General features: G+C 39.9%; 1 protein-coding gene across 1 annotated transcript in view; it reads right to left on the reverse strand.

The window, feature by feature from the left end:
- Nucleotides 1-2,379: 2,379 nt before the first annotated feature.
- CMYA5 (cardiomyopathy associated 5) overlaps nt 2,380-18,366 on the reverse strand; it is a 97,931-nt gene continuing 81,944 nt past the window's right edge. The window contains exons 9-12 of the mRNA XM_019640997.1: nt 11,264-11,397; nt 9,938-10,037; nt 7,656-7,829; nt 2,380-3,241 (exon numbers count right to left, since the gene is read on the reverse strand). Of these exons, the coding sequence (XP_019496542.1) occupies nt 2,995-3,241; nt 7,656-7,829; nt 9,938-10,037; nt 11,264-11,397 (655 nt within the window). The 3' untranslated portion in view covers nt 2,380-2,994. The remainder of the gene's footprint in view (nt 3,242-7,655; nt 7,830-9,937; nt 10,038-11,263; nt 11,398-18,366) is intronic.

Here is an 18,366-nt window from a genome sequence, read left to right on the forward strand (position 1 = left end):
ATCAAAGGTAATTTCATGACAGCATCAACAGCAAAACAGAGGCTTGGAAAAGAAGTCATTTCAGGTGGGAATGTATATGTATATGTGCATGTAAGAGTGTGTATGTGCACATATACACACATGTAATTTTCACACACCAATATATGTGGAAAAAATGATCAGTGATACAAAATGAAACAAAATATAATCATTTTATTCTCTTAGCTCAGGACTTGAAGCTCTATCTATTGTAAATCCACATTCTGCCACCTGCCGGCTGTGACTGTGGACAAGTTATTTAGCTGCTCTGAGGCTGGTTTCCTCATCTATAAAATAACAATTTTTACTGTGCAAGGTACTGATGAAGATTAGAAAAGATAATGCATGTGCCACACATGTTATTAAATAAACACTACTGACAGGTTTCCAGAAGGGGCAATTTTGACCAGAATTTGTTGACTTCCTTTCCTCTCTCTGAGAGTCTGTGTTGTGTAAAGAGAAAGGACAAGAAGAAAGAACATGGACTAAGAGAAGAAGCGCCCTGGAAGAAAGAATTGCTTGAGAATGAGGGGAAATACATTAACTTTACTCTACTTGTCTGTACTGGAGTAATCCTCTAGAAGCCAACCAGGAAATCTCCTGTCAGGTAATAGACATAGGCAACTAAAACATGGATCTCCTGACCCCAGGGTCCTACCTTCCACCATCCACTTGCCATGGAGTCAGAGACAGGAGGGCCATTCACCAGGGACATGGTAGAGGTCGGCCTTAGGGGATCTCTGGAGTCCCTTGTCAAGAAGATTTTATAAACTACAAAATGCTGTGCCATTTCATGTGCTAATTTTACCTGATGTTTACAATTACCCTGAGAAAAAGGCATAACTAAAGAATCTGAGTGTCCAAAACCATCACCTAGCAAGGGCTGAATCAAGATTCCAACTGGATTCTTCTCATTACCGTGGCTTTCTCCTTAACACCAGAGCTGCTTCCAACTTGCTGGCACGTGCTGCTGGTGCTCTGCCCCATTTACCCCCAGCTCACTCGACTGTACCAGCAGCTGCATTAGACAGTTGTCAGCATGCTGAAAAGTCCTGTGTCAGGCACCTATATTTCTCCATTTCCTTGAAGGGCTTTCTTGGGGCCATGGAAGCTTACAAGGAATGCAACAAGGAAAGGTGGGAGGTAGGAATTTAATGCTCCCTGGGGCAATGCTCATCCATTGCCAGCCTCTGGTTTCCAAAGGTGCCCCCAGCACAATGAGCCCCAGGTGCTCACAGTGGTAATAACTACTCATAAAACTTGTCCTTTAGTGGCTCTTCCCCATTCCGGTCTCACTTTCCCCACTTCCTCATGTGTGCTTCCCAGAATCACCTCCTCTGTAAACAACTAGTACTAAGTCCTTATCTCGAGGTCTACTTTTGGAGGAATCCAAACTGAGACAAATTCTAAAATTCATGTGGTTGCTGCTACTGTTATTATTTTTAATTACACCACATTTACACACACAACACACCACACACACACACACACACACACACACACACACACACACACGGTAATGACCATAGGTTGCTGATCACTCAGAACCTGTAACACGTTTACAGCTTGAAAAAAGTGAAGATAACATTTTTTACAAAGCAGCAAGTTATTCCTCCTATTTCATTAAATATCTATCTTGCCAGCAGCAGCTCTAACTTCAAAGCAGGGTAGTATGGCTTTAAAGGGGCTCCATTAATGCAGTTACAGATCCAGTTTGGATTTTCTAGCTGTTGAGCAATAGATTTTAGAATATATCTCCAAAGTAGGATATTATTTCTTGATTCAAGAAAACAGATAACTGAATTCATAATGTTAAAATCTATAAATATGATCCAAGTATTTATATTATAGAAAATAAGAGCCATCATCTCAATACGCATTCTAGATTTATCAACTTTGCACATATATTTTAGAAAGATTTTAAGAGATTTTAATATTGAAAAATGACCAACCACTTTATTTTAGCAAAAGGAGATTCCCAGCTTCCAGCAGTTGACTATAACTATGGGCTGAAAGTGTTGACTTTAAAACACATTTGTGGGGTGGCAGGTTACCTCAGGTGGTTAGAGCGCAGGCTCATATCACCAAGATTGCCGATTTGATTCCCACATGGGCCAGCGAGCTGCGCCCTCCAGAACTAGATTGAAAACAACAACTTGACTTGGAGCTAAATGGTCCTGGAAAAAACACACTGTTCCCCAATAAAGTTTTAAAAAAACCACATTTGTGTAAAACTCTCACATGGAAATTCATAGTAGTACAACACACTGAAATGTGATAGTTATTGACTCTGTAGCTTGTCCCAGTTCAGGGATGCCAGACTGCTAAGTTATAGATAATAAGTTCACATAACATGTTTTGTTTTATAGACTCTAACCATTTATTTAACAAACTGTAGATTTCTAATATCTAGCACTTTACTGCATTTAAAATTTCAGGGAAAAAAGACCCGTGTTCTACAGCATATATTACAAAAGAGTTCATTATCAACTTAGAATGGTTAACACACTTTCTCTAATGATTAGGATTCATCATCCTTTAGTGAATGAAGCAAAGGTCACATTTTTCTTGTGGAAAAAGTCTGTGTTTGTCAGAGGAGATGTATTCCTAGCACAATCTTCCCTCTTCACTCAGACCTGTCCATCCAAGACTTTCCTTTACCAATAAAACAGGTTGAAATCCATTTCTCTATTTTGGTTCCCAAGTCAGGTACAAATCCTTTGAATTTCGGGAAGAACTCAAATGTATATAAACCAAACGGTGGAGGTTGTTTTTTTCCATCCTCTTTACTCACACGCTGCCCTTGAAAGACAAGATTTCCTTGGTGGTTTGGCTCATGGGCTGATCACTGCGCATGTAGCTGTCATTCCTGCAGATGTGTGGGAGACATTTTGAATAATGTATAGCACCCAAAGGAAATAACAATAGACCCCCTACATTTGAGTTATTGCTCTTTCAAACTCTGAAAGCCCAGGATCACTTGTGCCTCGTAGAATCCGGGGGCTCTATCCCCAGGTGTAAAGTACATTTTCCAGGTTTCTCCAGGGCAAAGGCAGGGTGAACGCTCTCATTAAACCTGTGCCTGATGATAAAGAGCAACTGTCCACTTTCGGCGTTTATAAACAGGAGCCTCTGGTTGCTGTAGTCCAGCAGGACGCCCACTCTGGCAGGACGCTCAGTCACATGAACATCACTCACGATGCCACTGTAGAAAAATGTGTATCTAAAATGAAGGAGAATGGGAAATTGAAAACTTTGGAAGTCTTGAAGGACCATGATAAAGAAGATCATTTGGAGAGAACCAATTTTTTTCAGTGATCAACTTCCATTCAGAACAGTGAGTTGCAATAATTTTGTCCCAAATACTTTAATTAGATCCTTCCTAGATGCTAAAGTGCCTAGTTCATCCCAAAAGATGAGCATTTTTAATAATGTTGCTCCTTCTACATTAGGAAGCAATCCCAGAATAACCAACAGATGCCCCCCTTGTGACTTTTTCCAACATTCTAATTCTTTCCCAGCGGCCCACATGTTTTAACTACCACATTCATGGTGTGTCATTCCTTTGAATAAAACTCCTTTGAGGCTGCCATGTATTTTTAAAAGTACTGCGGGCTTGCCTTCCATAAAATGCATTAATTTTACAGTTTAAAGATTTATAATAACTTACACAAGGGCCTTTATGAAGTTTAAGAAATATTTTATAATTTTTGCCCAACGTTAGCATTTGTATAAGTTCCCCCTACCCCAAACCAGCTTTCCTTTTCATTTTCTAAATGTTTTTGCAGCCTTGCAGCTAAATGGGTTGGTTGCCTTTGATTTATCTTCTCAATTCAAATAAATTCAATTCAATGAGTATTCATTGGGTATATCTGGGTATCCACACTTTAATAGGCCCTCCGGGGGATTAGAGGGGCCAGAGTGTACTGTCCTTGCCCCCAGGAACCCATACTCACTGAGCAGAAAGGGAAAAATTGCTAATGACTTAAACGTGGGCTAGAGCTGAGACTCCAGCTCAGGGGACAAATTGGTAAAGTGTTTACCAACAGGTCCATTTAATGGACCTGTTTCAGTTGTGAGAGGAAAGATTCAAGACCAGTCTGGGTAGAAAAATTGCTCAACAGATAAGCTAAATGGCTCTGTGCATAAAAAGAACACAAGTTAGGAGTTTTCTCCTGGTAGTATGAGAAATAGAAGGTGGGGCCATGAAAGCAGGGGAAGCAAAGAAATGAGAGACGGAAGAGAAGAGAGATGAGGGAATGTGGCAATAGGAGGTCTGAGGGGTGGGAGGTCTAGGGCAGACGAGGGTCCTAGAATCTGGGTAAGTGACTCTGGTATGACGGAGGAGGCCAAGGACCATTCAAACCTGCGATACCGCTCATAAAGGCCCAGAAACTTGAATGCATGCGTATTTAGGAAATGGCAATTTGGCAACTTCATGACAGAATGAAGCTCATATGGAAAGGCAGAGGTTCATGACAATAGGAAGATAAGCAAGACTTATGCTGTGATAAAGGATCTTTGTAATGCCTCGCTAATGAGAGCTATGACAGAATATTATGAAGTCCTGGAACCGGCAGCACAGACGAAGGTTGCAGGTGGCAGTGATGGAGAGCAGCAGTGTAGACTGGGGCTCTTACGGAAGGCTTGGGGAGCAGATGGGCTCATGCTCAGACAAAACATATGGTCAGGCTGGAGAGGTAGAAGAGAGGGAGAAGGACATCCAAGAGTGGAGCCAGCAGAAGCAACGATGAGGTGGCAGAATAAGCCGGGGTGTCGTGAAGAACATCCCCATGTGCCTGGCAGGTCTGGAGGGGACATGTGCATGATTTGGAGGATATGTGTGGATAGGTAAGTCAGGGAACAGGAACTAGGCCTGCTCTGTCCGATACAGTAACGGCTAGCCACATGTGGCCACTTAAAATGAATTAAAATTAAATAAAATTCAAAATCTAGTTCTTTAGTCCTACCAATCATATTTCAAGTGTTCAATAGCCACATGTGACACCATAGTTTTTATTTTTGCAGCATGTTCTATGGCACAGCACTGGTCTAGAGGGTTTTGAATGCCCAAATGAGCCATACCCCTACCCGGGCATGGACGGCCCCTGGTGCCTGCAGGCCCAGCCCTAGTCAGTCCCTCCATACCATGGGGCCAAGGAGGAACAGACATTCCTTGGAGCCTGGGCTCTACCAGGACCGCAGAGCCTGAAGTCTCCCCTGCCCTGCTTTTCCTCCATTTCCCCCTGAGCACATTCATTTCTTCTCCAATCTGAACTCTGACGTGAGACCAAGCCTGTCTGCCTGGCTCCCTGCCCAGCTTCTGCCTGGTCCTCTTTGGAACTGCTGGTCCCCATTCCAACAAGGACCATCCAGAAGCCAGACTCTAGACATTTGTGTGACCCTGGAACTGCCTGTGCTAAGGCCCCCACCCTGAGTGGGACCCACCCCCGTGAATCTCACTGCTGGCGCAGACAGCCCAGGCCCCGTTTCGACCCTGGTGGCTACTCTCCTCAAGGCTCCTTATCGTTTAGCCTGGTCACATTTTTTTCTGACTTCTCATCTTCACTGTGATTCCACCCAAGTTCTGACACCACTGTAAATGTCTGTGGCTTTCTGAGCAGAAAGTATAGGGCATGATGAAAATGATGCTTTAGAAATAGTTGCCAGTTGTGGCACATAGGGTGGCTTGGCGTTGATGGAGACCAGAAGGGTACAGGCACGGTGGCTGGGGATGAAACTGGTAAAGGAGGTGTGGACGCCTTGAGCTAGGGTTGTCAGGAATGGACAGGAAGAAACCCAGTTGATTCTTTCTCCTCAGACTCTCTTCATTACTCCTTTCCAACTGTGACTCTTAAAGCTTGGATTTTATGCAAATAGAATCAAAAGTAATACTGCTTGGTTTAAAATCATGATGCCAGAAAAAGTGAAAAACATAGGAGGGTCTGCGATAGCAGTTCTCTCAGTGTCCTACAGGTCAGGAGTGCTCTAATTTGAAACATGAAATGAAGGCACCTGAGGCCTAACCTTGCTGTGCTGTGATCACAGAGGTGGGCACCCTCTACCTCCCTGAATGTGCTGACCCTACCCTCATCCTGAAAGAGCCAAAGACCAAAGTTGTTGAAACTGTTGAGCATACAATTCTGTTTTCTAGAGTTTAGAAATTTGTTACTGGAGGCTGGTCTTTGGTTTGTGTTCTAAGGAAATTTTCATGAAATCAATATACAGTTTCAGCTCTAAATCTACGGATTATAAACTCCAGGTTTGAGTGATTTTCAACTTTGGGTAGGGGCTGGGTCCTTAAGCATTGCACAGTGCTGAATATCAATTAATCATAATTGCTCTGCCTTGATGAAATGTGACTTTAAATAGCTCTTGGAGATGGCGTCCTTATGAACCATGTCAGAGAATTAAACTGTCAAGCAGGATGCAGGGAGAAATATGCACCCGATATATACAAAATCCCAAACTGTGGGCCTTTCTCTGGGAATTTGCAAGCACTGAAGGCTTCCTTTTTAAAGCATTACATTTGATGCTTTAATGTCTCACACTGTATGATGCTTTACAATTTCAAAGCTCTTCCTTGTACCTGATTTCATGTGATCCTTATAAAACCCTAAAAGGTAGCAGAACAGTCATCACTGTCCCCTGACAAAATAGGTAAGGAATATCAGTTATGCCCAAAGGGTTAACCCACTTCTGGTGAGTACCCAATAGGCTGGAGCCAGGACTTAAATCAGGTTTCTAGCTCCCAGTCCAGTGCTTTTTTAATAGACCATCCTGTGAGCATAGTTAGATCATAATAACATGGTTGTCCTTAACTTCCTGAGACTAACACAGGTTAATAGCTTTTTCACATCAACCAGCTAAACAATAATAATAATACAGACAAGAGGTTAGTAAACTTTTTCAGTAATGGGCCAGATAGTAAATACCATAGGCTTTGGGGGGCCATTCAGTCTCTGTTGGAACTAGTCAACTCTGCCATTGGAGCAGAAAAGCAACCATTGACAATATGTAAACAGATGAGCATGACTGTGTTCCAATAAAACTTTATTTACATAAACAGGCAGTAGGTCACATTTGGCCTGTGGGCTACAGTTTGCCGACTCCTAATATAGACTAATGTGGGGAGGGTATTGTAGAGCCACTTCTTCCTCACTCCTGTTGATTCCTTCTCTGTCGAGGAAGCCCTTTTAGCATTATTACCCATGTGGTCTTTCCCCACTCCGGGGTGAGTTTAGAAGGAACAGAGGGCTGTGCATGGCCCGAATGCCCCTTCCTCTTCTCTATCTCTTGGTTATGAGCTTCCCAAGGGACCAGCTCTGCCTTGCAGGGCAGGGAAGTTGGCCTGGACAAGGCTTTGGGTGAGCATAAGCCTGTCTATTAATAGAGCTCAATAAAAAAAACCAAAAACCTTCTTGTTCTCAGGAATAAACCACATTCTCTAAATTTGCTTCTTCACTAATCAGAGGAATATTTTAGTCTCCATATACTTGACTCTCTTGTTTTCTTTCTCAGTTGGCTCAGAACTTGGGCAGGGAAGGGGGATGCCATTCATTAGGCCCTCAGACATCTCTGCCTGACATCAACTCACAATATTTTGATGAAGAGGGGAAGGCAGGGCTCCAGCTTACCTCTGTGGCTCAGAGCAATGCATGTACCACGAGGTCTCCCCTTGTCCCAGGGCACCAGCCTGCACAGCGGAGCTGGAGCAGATGCCAAGTCGATAAGCTGGGCAGTCCGTGACCGTGGTTTCCCAGTAATGTTGGCCACAGGCAGGCAGCTCCTCACCCAGCACGGATGGGATCCTGTAAGCAAAGTTAATCAGGATTCACCAGCCTTGATCTCATAGACATCAACATTCACAAACTCACACACAGTTTAAGCAGGATTCTACCCTTGGAAACTGCTGAAATTTGACTGAAGACATTTGTTGTTCATCGTGCCCCTGACACCAACCTGATCACCACAGAATTCCTTAAACTTTCAGTATGCATTTGACATATTTCCACCGCCACACACAAGATGCATGGTCTGTATAAGCATCTCTTGAAGGAGCGGGGAACAGGGAAGTAATTAGAATAATGGCAGGATAAAAAGAAATGGCACAGCCTCTGCTTTCAAAGAGAGTAAGAATATACAAGGGAGGCAGGTAGGGAGTTCCAAGGAAACGACTTGCAAAGATTTCTTCCAAAACTTGCAAAAAAGCATCTCGAAAACCTTTTTAAACAATGAGTTCCAGTGTGTGCTGACTTAACTGGGCACAGAGACCAACACGGTGCTGCTCTTGAACAGCCAGACACCTGGTGAGTCCAGAGCAGAGCACAATGTGGAGCTGACCACGTGGGATGAGCATGCTTTGCACCGACTTGTAGTCAACAGTCTTTGGGACTCTGGCCTCTTTGGATTGTAGTAGGTGTGCCTGAGAGGTTGTTGAAAGGTCTCTTTCTGTTTCACCTTCGCTATTTTTATAACAGGCACTGGGAAATGAACCAAGCACTTTCAACTGCTGATGGGTAACCTTGTTTGCATGAATTGCTCAATTTTGCTTTGAAGTGGCTGAGGCAGCATGGAAGCATTTTTTTTATTTAAGCAGCGTTAATATTCAATCAGCACCTTCTCCCTCTCCCCTTTAATAGATGAGAAAATGATTAATGCAAGGGAATGTGTTTCATTTTCTCATATCTTTACCCAACAACCTCATTTCAGGGAGGTGGCTACTGACAGGCCCTTGCTCTCTGGAGCAAAGCCCGCCCGCCTGATATCTATGAGCTAATTTTTAGGTTAATAATAAACAAATAACATTCTATAAAATACATTACAGTTATCGCCAGTTATTATGTATGAACTCTTACCAACCAACCTATTTCTATTCTTTCTGATTTTTTGAGAAGTCCAAAAAAGTCAGAAAAGCTCAATCTGTTCAATCTATTAGTTAATTTTTTTTTTCTTCCCCCCTGAATTCACTCATTTGTATATCTTTAGCATCTATGGTGTTCCAGGCCCCATGCTACATTCTGGGGATTCAAAGATGCAGAAGATAGGGCTGCTGCTTGAGGATTTTTCAAGATCGAGTGGCTGAAAAATGATTCCGCCCTGCTCAGGCCTTTTCACAGATAAGATCAGAGGGTGCCAGGGCCAGAGAAGGCTTGGCAGCTTCTAGGAGCAGGTAACACCTGAGCTGGACCACAGACAGGTGGATAACAACCTGATAGGAAAACAGTGCAAGTCATTGTTGGTTGGCTCAGTGCTTTATTGTTGAGAGCTTGCTGGCAGCCCACACCAGGGCACATCAGTGCCAACAGCAGCCTGTGTTTTCAAAAGACTTTCAGGTATTTTCTTCCATTTGACCTTTTTGACCCTCAAAATAACCATGAGAGATGGCAGGCAAATTGTAGTCTCCCCACTGTTCCCTCAGCTTCTGGCTCTTCTTTACTTTGATGTTTCTTTTTGTGGGAGCTGGGGTAGGGGGGTGGGCAAGAAAGTCTGAAAAGCCTGAAAGTCCTACATGTGGCCAAAGCTAGAAACTCAAAACTATGTCATTCTCCTCTATTCCTTTTCAAGTGGAGGGATGCAAAATCTGGTTTGCTACTGAAAATCCTAGAAGAATTAACCTGGATTCTTTTTTCATTAAACCAGAGACAATACCTTACAACAGCCTATGTTTTACACAAGCCATCTGTGCTTATATTTCCAATAAAAATACTGACATGTGCTCCAAGTTATGAACTATCTTTCACTTTCCCCCTATTAAATACCAGAACCAAACCGTATGGGTGCATACACATGTATATTCGACACCACGACCCAGGCACGCTCATTAAAACAAAAATATGCACAGTGAGGCCACAGTGAGGTGACACGACCTCAGAATACTCTGTTGCAGAGGCATCTCCTACTTTCTTCTTCAACTTACTCTGTCAGCCGTCTTCTCTCGGTGAAGCTGATCACTGTCCCATTCGCGGAAATCTGCAGAGCAGGATGAGCCGTTTCTCTCAACAAGAGAAATCTGGTTCCTATTGAGGTTAAGAAAATAGGGTTGTAACACTGCCACCATGTCAAGTGCTGTCCCTAGGCCAGCTCCCATACCTCAGGCCTTAGTCTCCCTTTCCCCTGACGTCAAAATCCCCTGCGCAGTGTTTTCAGATCCACATTGAAAATTCCGGAAGGCGTTAGCGGATGCCCGGGGCTGGTTACCTCTCCTGGTGTGCCTCCCGCACAGAGCTCGCTCTGCTGCGCAAAGTGTGCTCCTCACACCAGCAGCATCTACATTACCCGGGAATTAGTTAGAAATGCAGCCTCCCAGGCCCCCCCTCTCTCCCAGACCTACCGACTCAGAATCGGTATTTTAACAAGAGTCTCAGGAGATTCATGTTCACGTTCAAGTGTGAAGATGCCCTGGCGTAGCCTAAAGGAGTGGCCCCAGCTGTGGAAGGTGCAGGCACCATGCTGCGACGGTAGTGAAAACATTTCTAGGCAGGCAGCCATCATGTCTTCTCTTAAGAAATATTAGGCTGTCCCTAACAACATCGCAAACGAGGCACATCCACAATCACTTAATGTGCCACCCTACATCTTGTGCCATCTTTGGGTCTAGGATAAAATAATAAAATGACCACCTTTCCATTCCTCAGTTCTTTTCACAATAATTGAGAACAGCTGAACATTTTTTGTTGGCATCATCTGGGTATTTTCTGCAAAATGTTACTGAACCATTTTATCACCTCCTTGAGTTATTCATTCATTCACTCATTCATTCTTCATTCAACAAACATGAATTGGCACAAACAATGTGGTAGGCATGAACAAATAAACAGAAGACTAAGACTGGAAGCTCGTTCATAACGTTCACAATGTAATAAAATAAAAATATCCCATCCCACGCACACTCAAAACATACCCACGAATTCTGAGACAAACAAGAATCATCTGGGGAGATTAAAAACACACATCAGAGCCCATCTTCGGATCAATTATATCAGGATCTCCAGGAGCCGGGCTTGGGCATCAGTGATTTTTAAGCACCCTGACAGACTGCTCATGGGTAGCCAAGGTTGAGAACCTCTAAACCAGAAAATATAAATGAATCATCTTGACCCTTGAGTATTCTTAGGTCCTCATGCCATAAACCTAGCCAGCAGGTTGGAGCCTTTAAGAAGTTGCTCTCTAGGATGTCTTCTCTGGGTGGTAGAAGGGAAAGAATGGGAAAAAAATATTTTGCTGTGTACAAAGGAGAAAGTACCTCTGGTGGAAATGAGGGCAGCTTCACTCTGTTCGCTTGTCCCAAAAGCATTGATGGCTCTCACATAGAAAAAGTAATTATCATTGGGCTGGAGGTTAACCTTCAGCTGGAGTCCTTTAATTCCAGAGAAAGATCTAAATAGAAAGGGAGAATAATAATTATAAATATAACACCACTGCTAGAGGACTCATCATATTCAATCCTATAGTGAATTGCGAATGAAAAAGGGGCAACATACTAAACCTGACAAGCTAAGAGGAGGCCAGACTGGTGGACCCTACAAATTCAAGAGGCTGAAATGAACCACATAGGACGGTCTGAACATAAAAATTCCTTACTAAAAGCAAATCATGACAGGTAGTCACATCTTGGGCCTGTAGATTCCTTGACAAATGTTAATCTTTACTTTAAGTAAGTCTGTCTATTGTCTTTTTGCATCTAGAATAATAGATCTTTGGAATGTCAGAGTAACCCCTTTTTCTGGACCTCTCAGGGCACAACTACTAGCACCAGAGCACAAGGCCACAGAACCCCTCATTGCTATGTTGTTCCCCAAATACCATCTCTACGTGCTGTAAAATGTTAATTATTCCCTGTCATGTACTCACAAATATAAAAGAAGTATGTGACTCTCCCTCCATTTTACTTTTTATCTATCCCAAAGATTTCTCCACTTTGCTTTTTCCCACCCCCTTAATCTACTACCAGTGAATATCACATAAAACTCCTTACATCTCCTCCTTTGGTTCTGATGTATAAAGTAAGCTGCAAAACTGTCATTCTCTGGAGAATTTTTTAATCCGTTGAAATTTTGCTTCTTGGCAATTGTCATCAGTTTGGCTAAAATATACTCATTAAAATTCTTTACAGGTTTGGATGTTTCTTACGATGACAGAATGAAAATCTTTTGTTAATAATAAATAACTTATTTTCTTTTTCTCCTTTAATGACCACCAGAGTTTGCAAGCAAGATTCTACAAGATGGTCATTGTTCACTAAGATCACTTTATCAAATCATTTCTACCTTTGTCAACTTTTGTCCAATGTATGATTTCCAAAATGCTTTTTGATATAAAACCAGACAATTTTTTTTTTAAATTCAGAACACAATCTACAATACCAAGATCCTAATTATCATATTAACAGATCTGGAATTGTGGAAAACTTAAGGTGAGTGCTGATTTTGTACACGGCCACCATGCTAAAGTTATAAAAACTGAAGACCTCTAAAGGAGACAGTATTTTTTAAGACGCGCATAATCCTGGCAAGAAAACAGAATTCTAATTGCCAAATAAAATCCCCCAAACTGCAATTCTTAAATCCCATTTACATCAGAAGAAAGTGATGGCAGTGGTATTTAACGGGCAGCAGGCTTGGCAAGCACACTGTAACAGCCCAGCCGTTTAAACACTAATGGACTTGCTGGATTTGAAGACAGAGCTCTCTGGAGTTGCCAGTGAGCGAGACTTGTTCTGTGCCTTTTTTTCTGTTCTCTTTAATCTGCTTGATATCATGGCATAGGGCATCATACAAATAAAGCACACAAATGCTCTTCCTTTTGGCCTCCATTTGGAGAAGCTTTAGAGAGAGCGTACCAAGTTAGGCTCCTTACTAATGAAAGAATTCCTCACGGGAGTGCTCAAGAGCTAGGGTGCTGTTCCTGGGAGATGTGCGTTGGACAGCAGTCAATGAAAACAATAGTATAATAGCCTTCATGTGTGTGCTCAGAATAGGTGGATTTTGGGGGGTTTTTAATAACTGTTTGCTTTTGTATTTCTTTCTGTTTGTTTTGTTTTTAATGAATGTACCACAAAAGCTTTAGAATCAAATAGTGGCCACTGTTCATCCACAGATAATTTTTTTTCCAGCTTATTTGTACTTTTGTTGACTTCTTTGTTTCACTTCTCACAACCTACCTAGAGAATTATATGAAGAACCAGGAAAAGGAAAAAGTATCATTGACTCAGAAAACAAATAAATGTAGAAGTTTTTAAAAGCATAAAATCTGTACAGAGTAACAATCTCCACCCCCTCTCTCATTTCTAAAAGCACAAAAACTCCCAGCGTTCCTCAGAGGCAAGGGAGGCGGGGAGGGGAGCAGCCTGGGTCTATTTGTATATCTGCTATTTAGTGCTTGCGTCCAGAAAGGTCAATGTAAACTCCTCAAATGTTATTGGTTGTTATTTCAGAATCTACCACCTGACCAAGAACCTCAGAGAGTACTATCTTTAGATGTGCTGAGAATGGATGGATATAATTGAGCCACATGTCCACTGACAACTAATTATGTGTCAGTAATTAATGAAAAATATGTCCTATGATTAAGAATATATTTCATGATTAATATCGAGAATATTATTCTGGGTAGATATATTGCTTATTTTATTTGAATTGATGACTTAAGAATCATTTAAAATGTACATTAATTATAATATTATAATTAAAATATTTAATTGATCACATCATATGCTCAGGCCCTGTCTCTGGGGGAGGGGGAAATGGCAAGGATAAGTGAGGAAATTTCATCTCTACGAACTGGATAGTACATATCGGCTTTATTTTGTAACCATCAGGTTATTAAATGCCAAGGATGCTGTTTTTTGGGTGTTTGCTCTTAAATTTTATGAAGTCTGTCAAGGAAGAAATCCCATACTATAGTCAACTGTATGCTATGTCTTATCACTCATTTAGAAAATGAAGGTTTTACCGCACTGTATTTCTGAAGCTGATGTTGAATAATATTGTATGTCAACTATAATTACATATACATATAGTCACAGGACATGGAGTAGAGTGTGGGAATGGAGTCAATTGAATTGTAATAGAGAAGTATGATAGCAGGGGTGGGAGGGCAGTTGTTACTTTGTGAGGGGTGTAAAGGATAACTATTGCATTGTTCTGTACACCTGAAACTAATACTAAAAATAAATAAAATAAATAAATAAAAGAATTAGTGTTTATCAGAAAAATAAATAAATAAAAAAACAAAAAACAAAAATAAAGGTTTACAAGGTCCTAAAGCCAAAATATGGGATCAGATTCTGCTTTCAGTACCTGAACAGGTCTTGCAGACTTGACAAATACACACAATGCTCTCACTGAATCTGTGAAATAAAATCACCAGCATGAAAATGAAAGTAAGATGAAATGTGGTAGTGTTTTATCGTTTATAAGTTGTCATCTTATGCTCAAGCACCAAGAACAAAGCAAAACAGCTCAGATACAAATGGTTCATTTCCATGACTATTTATTCTGTCTGACCTTAAATGTCACAAAAGTCTTCTTGTTAGCTATCCCTGCTTTTAAGCCAAATGAAAATTTCAAAAATTTTGGAATTTGAAATCTGAAAAGTGGCACCCTTCCAGAGATTATAATTTTTTATTTCAAAACCAAGAGCTTGTCATAATTGCAACTGAATCCACATGACTTACAGTGAGCTTTGCATTTTGCAGTAGAATTCAAATTCACAGAATAGCCAAACTGAGGTAAGTGATTAGACGGCACATGAAACACAAGTTGTTGGTGCTTCAGTAAGAAGGGATTTTAGCCTTATTGATAATATGACTGATCAATGTTAGAAGTCTAGAACCAATAACAAAATTCAAAAGATAATAAGAAACATGAATCCAAAGGTCTCATTTTGGGTAATAAGCGTGGGATTTTCACTAAAAGTACCACAGTGCCATGGAAAAGAGGTGATTTTATATGTGTAGTTTGCAGCAATGCAAGGGCAAGGAAGCATCTAGAAACCCTGATGCATCAGCCAGTAAGCTGATTGCTGGTGGAGCATAATCACATCATGTAGTACAATCATGGTGCTGTGTGCTCAGCAGGCCTTCAATGGACTCAATTTGCTCATCTCTTCACTGGTAGGACAAAGGACATTTGTTAAACTCCAATGCTGTAAAGCAGAGGGAAACATTTTTAAGGAGACCCACTGTCTCCTCAAAAGTCTGAAGGGCTGCCATGTGAATGAAACTGGTCTCCTCTTCTGTTTTTTCAGAGGACAAATGAAAGGAAGCCACTAGGAGGCTGATGTCTGCCCAATATAATGAAGACCTTTCTAACTTGAGCCCTTTCAACTAACCATGGACAACCGGGCAAGAATCATTTTACGTGGGAATTGAAAAGTGTCTTTATGAAGTAAAAAACCATTAGGGGCCTAATGCTTAATGGGAAAATACTAAAAGTATTTCCATTAAGTCAGAGAGACAGACATTCAGTTAAAAAAAATGCAAGGTAAGAGGTAATATTGTTGCTATTTGCAGATGATATAACTTTATCTAGAAAACTAGAAAATCAGCTAAAAAACTCTCTCTTGAGAAAATTCAGTAAGATGGCTAGGAGTGAAACTAATATAGAAATCAAAAGCCATCATATACAAATAACAACAAAATAAAACAAAAGGAAGACCTTATTTAAATACTGGCACCACAAAAGACCTCAAATAGCCAAAACAATCTTGAGAAAGAAGCTATCACATTACCTGATTTCAAACTATACTACAAAGCTATAGTAATCAAAACAGTATGGTACTAGCACAAAATCAGACACATAAATCAAAGAAACAGAATAGAGAGCCCAGAAATAAACCCACACTTATATTGTTAATTAATCTACAAGGAAGGAAGCAAGAATACAGTGGAAAAAAGACAGTCTTTTCAATAAATGGTGTTGGGAAAACTGGACAGATTCATGTAAAAAATGAAACTGGACTACTTTCTTACAGCATGTACAAAAATAAACTCAAAATGGATTAAAGACTTAAATGTAAGACCTGTAACCATAAAACTCCTAGAAGAAAACATAGGCAGCAAACTCTATGACATCAGTCTTAGCAATATTTTATTTTTTGGATATATCTTCTTGGGCAAGGGCAACAAAAGCAAAATAAACAAATGGGTTTACATTAAACTAAAAAGCTTTTACACAGCAAAGGAATCCATCAACAGAATGAAACTACAACCTACTGAATGGGAGACGACATTTGCAAATGATATATATGATAAGGGGTTAATATCCAAAATATATGAAGAACTCATGAAAGTCAACATAAAAAAAAATCCAATTAAAAAATGGGCAGAGGACCTGAATAGACATTTTTCCAAAGAAGACACACTGATGGCCAACAGACCACAAAAAGATACTTAACATCACTAATCAACAGGGAGATGCAAATCAAAACCTCAGTGAGCTATCACCTCACACCTATCAGAATGGCTGTTATCAAAAAGTCAACAAGTAAGTGATAGTGAGAATGTGGAGAAAAGCAAAACCTCACACACTATTGGTGGGATTATAAAGTGGTACAGCCACATGAAAAATAATATGGAGGTTCCTCAAAAAGTTAAAAATAGAACTACCTTAACCCAGCAATTCCACTTCTGGGGATTTATCCGAAGAAAACAAAAACCGTAATTAAAAAAGATATATGCACTCCTATAATCATTGCAGCATTATTTACAATAACCAAGATATGGAAGCAACCTGGGTGTCCAATGACAGATGAATGAATAAAAAAGATGTGATACATATACACAATGGAATATGACTTGGCCATAAAAAAGAATGCAATCTTGCTATTTGCAACAATGTGGATGGACCTAGAGGGTATTATACTGCGTGAAATAAGTCAGACAGAAAAAGTCAAATATCATATGATTTCACTTATATGTGGAATCTAAAAGAAAAATAAAACAAACAAAACAGAAATAGACTCACAGATACAGAGAACAAACTAAAGCAATTGTTAGAAGGGGTGGGGGTACTGGGTAAGAAAGGTGAAGAGGATGAAGTAGTACAAACTTCTAGTTATAAAATAAATAAGGATGTAATAATGTACAACATAAGGAAAATAGTCAATAATATTGTATTGACTTTGTACAGTAATAGATGGTTACTAGAATTATGGTGATCACTTCATAAGGTACATAAATGTCAAATCATCATGCCATACACCTGAAACTAATATAATACTGTATGCCTATAATACTATACCTTAATAAAAAAAGAATAGTTGCAACTATAACACAAATGCATAAGATTTATATGAAGAACAATTTTAAAGATGGTACTGAGAGAAAACAAAGAAAAGATTTGCATAAAGAGGAAGGCATATCAGTTCTTGAATAGGAAAATGCAACATCACAAAAATATCAATTCTCCTTAAGTTAATCTACCAATTTAACGTGATCTCTAAAAATACCAAATTGCCAAGGGCAGGATTTAGAATCACAATCTGATTCTAAATATTATATTAAAAAATCAACTGGAAAATGGGGGGGGGGGGAGGAAGTCATGAAGAGGCAACCTACCCTATCAGAAATTCTAAATTGCAAAGATATAATAATGAAAACTGCCTAGTACTGGGACATAAATAGATGAATCAATGGAACAGGTTATAAAGGTCAAGAACAGAGTCAAACACATAGGTATATAATAAGGGAAGCGTTTCAAGTTAGAAGGGAAAATTCTGACTTGATGGGACAGCTGGGTAGCCATACTAAAAAAAGTAAAGTTGGATTCCTGACTTCACATTCTCTGCTGAAATGAATTCCAGATTACAAAAGATCTAGTTTTTAAAAAGATACTATAAAAAATTAGAGAATATAAATATGTATATGGAGAAAGAAAGAAGGGATTTTAAAATGTATGTTTTAGATTTTAGTTAAAAAACTAAAAGCTATTTTTAAAAAGAGAATGATAAATTCAACTAAATTAATGTTAAAAATATACATGGAAAAAATACTTGCAATTCATATCATAGATGAGAGCTAATGTTCTTTAAAAAACAAAGAGCTTCTACAAATCAATAAGAAAAAATATGATAATCCAACAGGAAAAAAAATAAAGGCAGTGAACAGTTCATAGAAAAGAAAGTACACGGCTCCAAAACATATGAAAAAAAATGTTCAACCTAATAGAAATACACAATTTAACTATAATAAGATGCTATTTTCTACTGATCAAATTGTCAATGACCAAAAGTTTTATCACACCCCATTTAGGCAAGGGTATGAAGAACCAAGCATCTCATGTGCTGCTAGCTGAAGTAATGCCTCTCAATTGGTCAAATAACTTCAATTATATTCTTAAAACAGTA

This window comes from Hipposideros armiger, unplaced genomic scaffold (genome assembly GCF_001890085.2).
Source record: "Hipposideros armiger isolate ML-2016 unplaced genomic scaffold, ASM189008v1 scaffold_55, whole genome shotgun sequence".
NCBI lineage: Eukaryota > Metazoa > Chordata > Mammalia > Chiroptera > Hipposideridae > Hipposideros > Hipposideros armiger.